General features: G+C 47.1%; 1 protein-coding gene across 1 annotated transcript; it reads left to right on the top strand.

Moving 5' to 3' along the window:
• The first annotated feature begins 3,249 nt into the window (after window positions 1–3,249).
• On the top strand, window positions 3,250–5,880 carry RPL37A (ribosomal protein L37a). The gene is made up of 4 exons (XM_056111861.1): window positions 3,250–3,313; window positions 3,631–3,759; window positions 4,143–4,225; window positions 5,770–5,880. The coding sequence occupies exons 1-4, from the start codon at window positions 3,311–3,313 to the stop codon at window positions 5,831–5,833; spliced, it is 279 nt and encodes a 92-aa protein (XP_055967836.1). The 5' UTR covers window positions 3,250–3,310; the 3' UTR covers window positions 5,834–5,880.
• Window positions 5,881–6,087: the final 207 nt, after the last annotated feature.

Consider the following 6,087-nt stretch of genomic DNA (forward strand, 5'->3'; position numbering starts at 1 on the left):
AGGTCACTGTCACATCACTGTCCTCCCGTTGTTCATCGATTTGCTCCAGTGGGCCCAGTAATGTCTCCATTGTGACAATTGTGACAAGAGACCTTCTCAGGGTGACTTTGTTGGTGTTTGTTTAAAATAGATTTGGTTTTTGAGAAAAGTTTCAGATTCAGAAAAAAATTGAGGCCACAGTCCAGTCAGATCCTAAAGGCCCTCTCCCACTTTCTCCGACGTTTAACATCTTGGATTACTGTGGTACGTTTGCTACAATGAAGAACCAACGCTAATTCATTATCATCCACTATAGTCCACTTTCAGGGGGAGTTGGAGATCCACTTGCCTTGCCTGTGACCACTGGGTCAACCCTGGTTCAAACCCCAACACTATATAAGCTCCCCTGAGCAGGGGTCACAACTGAGCACAGATCCAGGATTAGCCCAATAATGAGGAAGTAAAAGGTTTATACATATATAGGTCAATGAGACAGTATAGTGGGTAAGGCTCTTGCTTTACATGCACCCAATCCAGGTTCAATGCCCAGCACCCTATAGGATCCCCCAAGCCCCACCAGGAGTACTTCCTGAGTGCAGAACCTGGAGTAACCCCTGAACATTTCTGTGTATGGCCTAAAACAAAACAAAACAAACAAATAAATAAAAGTAGCACTGTAGCACTGTCCTCCAGTTGTTCATTGATTTGCTCAAGCGGACACCAGTAAAGTCTCCACTGTGAGACTTGTTGTTATTGCTTTTGGCATATCAAATACATCAGGGATAGCTTGCCAGGCTTTGCCATGTGGGCGGGATACTCTCGGTAACTTGTTGGGCTCTCCGAGAGGGGCAAAGGAATCGAACCCGGGCAGGCCACGTGCAAGGCAGACACCCTAAAATCCATTTTTACCTATTGTTTTTACTTTGCCCCAGGCTCCCTTTTATGTTTAGTTTTTCATGTCTCTTTATACTCTTCTTAGTTATACAATTTTTCAGACTTTATTTTATAACCTTGACAGCTTTGTGTACTGCACAGGTACTCAAGGAGTACCTGGTGAATAACCAGTTGGAGTTTGATTTTTTTTCTTCCCCTCACAATTCAACTGGGGTCTTAGGCTTAGACATGGTGGAGAGGATCATTCAAATAAAGTGCTGGGACTGGAGCAATAGTACAGAGGGGAGGGCATTTGCCTGGCACGCGGCCAATCCAGTTCAATTTCCAGCATCCCCTATGGTCCCTCAAGCACTGCCAGGAGTAATTCCTGAATGCAGAGCCAGGAGTAACCCCTAAGCATCGCTGGTATGACCCAAAAAGCAATAAATAAATAAATAACAAATAAGGTGCCATTTTCATTACACATGGGGGTAGGGCACATTCTAGCTATATGAGTTATAGCTATTGAGATTAACCTGGAACTGTTACTGACTGTGTTTATCAGGGTTTTCCACTCTTAATGTTATTCTTTCCCCCCCTTTTATAGACCCTTTTTATCTGAAAGGAGTTGCTTTGTACAGCCCACATTTAAGGAGCAGTGCATATGCTCCCCTTCCTGAGAGACAGAACCCACATAATTATTTTGCTAGAGAAATTTATCTCCTCCGCGTACATGCTGATTTGTACACTTACATCACCATAGTTTTATGGGGTATTTATTTTATTCTTGAGGTTATATATCAATATTTATGGGGTCATACATCAATATTCATTATACATAAGTATTCTTGGGGTTCTACATCAATATTAGTTAATATTTTTATTCAAAGTTTTCCAAAGTTGATCCACTGGGCACTCTCCTGTTCCTTGAAATCTATGTAAGAGAGAACTCCATCAATACAGACTCTTATTTATTATTTTTGACATTTTCTATGGCTCTGAATATGCTCCATGCTAATTGTATATATGCCAGGGCCCCATCCTCTGTTATTTCTCCCAGGAATTCTGTTTCTTTTGTTGGAGAATAGTGGTGGGAACTGAGACTTGGATGTAAAGTGTGTTTGGGCCATACCTGGCTAAGCTCAGGGATCACTCCTGGCGGTTACTTAGGTGACGAGTGCTGGTTGTTCAGTGCTGAACATCCAACCTGATCCACATGCAGTGCTAATGGGGTATCCCTGTGTTATATCTCAGGGTGGATTTTTGGTTTGTTCTTATTTTGGGGGCCACACCTGACAACTGTTAAGAGTTATTCCTGGCTCTGCACTTAGGAATTACTCCTGGGGGTGCTCGGGGAACTATAGAGATTGCTGGGAATCGAACCTGCGTCTGCTGTATTTAGGACAAGTGCCAGACCCACCATACTATCCCATGCCTCCCAGGGGTGACTTTTCGTAATTAAATTTTTAATAAGCTTGTGCACCAAAGGGGAGACATACAAATGTTCCAAGACTCTTGAATTATCCTCAACTTGTCAAGTACAGCTATTACCAGAGTCCCCACTGGAATCTAGATGTACACTTCAATGCGTTTAAGTCTTGTTTGTCCCTAAACCATGGGTCTGCTCTAACCTGCTCACTCTGGTTCTCTCTGCTTCCCCTTCTTGGATTTAACCATTTTCTGTTGTTTTTCTTCTTTTGGGGCCACACCTGGCAGCTCTCAGGGCTCACTCCAGGCTCTGTGCTCCTGGTGGGTCTCTGGGGACCACATGTGGTGCCAGGGATGGAATCCCGTGGCTATGTAGAAGGCAAGCAAGCACCCTACCCACACTGTACTATCCTTCCAGCCCGCATTTCACCATTTTCTCAGAAAAGGCAGCAAAACTTTCCTACTGTGGCTTTCCCTGTAAAGAATTAACATTCCAGGCTGGCTGGCTGGCCGAGAGCACTGGAGGCCTGCTTTGTATGAAGGCCCGGGTTCCATCCCAGCAACTAAATGATTTCCCCTTGCACCACTGCCTGTAACCACCGCTGCCCCCCGCCCCCCTCCCCCCCAGCATCACCAATTGTGGCCCAAACAAAACACAAAAGGAAAGAAATGACATTGCCTTGGTCACCCCAAAGCAATCTCCACTTCCAGGACTTAAAAAAAAAATCCTAGTTCTCTGTGGCTGTCTCCTCTAAAGGAACAGGGGAGGCAGCGACTGAAAGACTGCCTAGGGCAGATCCCGGTAGTTCATCCTTACAAACTGGCAAATCTGGATTGATTTAATGACACCAAAGTTGGCCTTAGTGATAGTGGTTGTGAAGGGATGGGGGGGAGGTGCAAGAAAAACCTCCGGGTCATAGAGCTCAGTTCCTAGCTGGGCTGCTCATTCGTCACTTCCGCTAGCCGGCCTAAAACCGCGCCTGCGCGCTCCCTTCCTTCCTCTCTGCGTCCTGAGCTGTGTGGCGGCGCCATGGTGAGTCTCGGTGTCGAGGAGGCCGGCGAGTGTATCCGCCCGCATCCGCCCTTCCCGTGGCTTCTCCCCTATCTCCGCCGCTGCCCGCTGGCCTGTGCCGTCCCCTCCCCGGTTCCGGCGACCCTCGCCGCGGCCGCCGGGCACCCAGCGGGGCGTCGGGTCGGGCCGGGCCGGGCCGCGCCGCTCGCTTGCCCGGGCTCCAACGAGCTCGGTTATTCGGTGCTCGGGAGTCCCCACGTTGTTTCCCTCCCAGATCGCTCTTGTTTTAAAAATACTTTTTTTTTTTTTAACCCTTTCCCCCCCCCTTTTTTTAATAGGCTAAACGCACCAAGAAGGTGGGGATCGTGGGTAAATACGGGACGCGTTACGGCGCCTCCCTCCGGAAGATGGTGAAGAAAATCGAGATCAGCCAGCACGCCAAGTACACATGCTCCTTCTGCGGCAAGGTATAGGGGGTCGCCCCCACCCAGGGGGGCTTCCCGGGCTGGGCGGGGGTGGCGAGCACTGAGACCTGTCTGCCCACGGGGGTGGGAAGCGGGGGCTGGCCACCTCCCCTAGGGCCACGGCCACGGCCAGGGCAGGGGTGGCACCCCGGAGGATGCATTTGGGAATGCTGGAGCAAGTCACCAAAACTCCAGCATAAGAAAATATGCAGAGTTTTGGTGTTTTGGTTTTTTTTTTTTCCTTTTTCTGAGTTTCCATCAGAGCGCTGGGTGCTGGTCAGAGATGTGCAGTTAAAAATTAAGCACAACGAAGGTTCATGGGGAAGGTGAATTATTATTATTATTATTATTATTATTATTTATTGTTAATTTGTTTTTTACAACAGACCAAGATGAAGAGACGGGCCGTGGGCATTTGGCACTGTGGTTCCTGCATGAAAACCGTCGCGGGGGGCGCCTGGACCTACAAGTGAGTTCATTTCTTGGGGTGGGGGGGGGGGCTTTTAGTAAGGATGTGGAGGGTTTCCGCGGGAACTTGCAGAAAGAAGTCTAGGTTTGACAGCCTGTGGGGTCGAGGGTTTTTTGTTTTGTTTTGTTTTATTTATTGAATCACCGTGATCCCAGTGAGCCGGGTTCGATTCCTCTGCCCCTCTCGGAGAGCCTGGCAAGCTACTGAAAGTACCTTGCCCGCATGGCAAAGCCTGGCAAGCTACCCATGACATATTCGAAATGCCAAACACAGTAACAAGTCTCACGATGTTACTGGGCCCGCTCGAGCAACTCGATGAACAATGGGAAGACAGACAGACATACACAGTTACAAAGCTTTCATGCTTTGAGTTTCAGTCATACAATGATCAAACACCCATCCCTCCACCAGTGCACATTTTCCACCACCAATGTCGCTAGTATCTACCCCCATCCCACCCCTCGCCTCCATGGCAGACAATCTCCCAGGGGGTGAGTTTGAATTTGAACAAAACCAAACCAGATATTCTTGAGATGCTTTAAAAAATAAATAAATACGTAACAAGCTTTGAGGACTTGACCTGAGTTCCTAAACGACTTGAAATAAAGTGACTTGGGTGATGTTATCATAGCCGTCGCGAATATTACATTTTGTTAGAGGGCCTGGGTTTGTCCTGAACCCTGATTTGCATGGTGGTGTGTTTTGATAGAAATGAAGAGGTCTTGATTGAGGCTTGTTCGTCTGGAAACAAGGACACTGCCAGAGCTTTATTTTCTGTGAAGGAAAAGATAGTTTCTGTTAACTTAAATTTAGAAAGATGGTGAGGGTGGGAAAGAGGGAGATGGGTGTGTTCAGGAGAGAACAGGGGCTTCTCCAGGATGGAAATAGTAAGCAAAGAAACAGACAAGTAAATGGGGTGGGGTGGGGTGGAGTGGGTCAAGGCAAGGCTTGAACAGCAAGCCCACTGCTTGAACTTAAGCAACTTATGGTGGGAGGGGAGCACAGGTGAGCATCTGCTGATGGCTTATTAGGAGCTCTTGTCTGTTTCTGGAAGTACTTGAAGCTTATGGTTTTGGACTTGATTGGGTATCCTGAGGATTGAGGTGCAGTGCCAGTTTGGAGACTTGTGCTATTTAGTGCCCCCGGGCACCTACTTCATTAACATCTTGTTGGAAACAGCTGGCGCAGAGTGCCCTCCTGGTGTAGTGATGGGAACTGCCAGCCTTGCACCCCTAAAGGGGTGGGAGGTGGATGCACTTCCGGTTCAGTGCCTCAGTATTGTAATCTATCCTTTTTTATACTGTGTGCTGGTGTTTTTGTCCCTTCCCTGATACTGAATTAAATTGGGTGTCTTGTTACCTTTCATATTCTATTAACCCTCTTCGTGCTCTGTTGTCTGAGAAACCAGAAGCATGAGATTAGCTGTCAGATGCTACAAGAGCCTGAAAATACAGTCTTTTTTTTCCTCATTGATGTGAAAATGAGACCAATATACTGGGTTGTGTGAACAGTTAGATTGCAAACCAATTTCTTCTATTTTCCAGTACCACCTCTGCTGTCACAGTCAAATCTGCCATCAGAAGACTGAAGGAATTGAAAGACCAGTAGACCTGCGATCTGAAGCATTGCTAGCCTGTAATAAATGGGTTAATTTATGTAAAGTGTTTTTGGATTGTTTTGTTCATTAGCTGTTCTGACATGCATTACACTTAGTATCGTTTGGTCAACTTTTTTGAGATAATATTGTTTTAAATTGTGCTTTTAAACATTTTTATTGGGGGCTGGAGCAATAGCAGGTAGGGCCTTGCACGCGGCTGACCCAAGTTCGATTCCCAGCATCCCATATGGTCCCGTGAGCACTT

The sequence above is a fragment of the Sorex fumeus genome, unplaced genomic scaffold (genome assembly GCF_029834395.1).
Source record: "Sorex fumeus unplaced genomic scaffold, SorFum_2.1 ptg000014l, whole genome shotgun sequence".
Classification (NCBI taxonomy): domain Eukaryota; kingdom Metazoa; phylum Chordata; class Mammalia; order Eulipotyphla; family Soricidae; genus Sorex; species Sorex fumeus.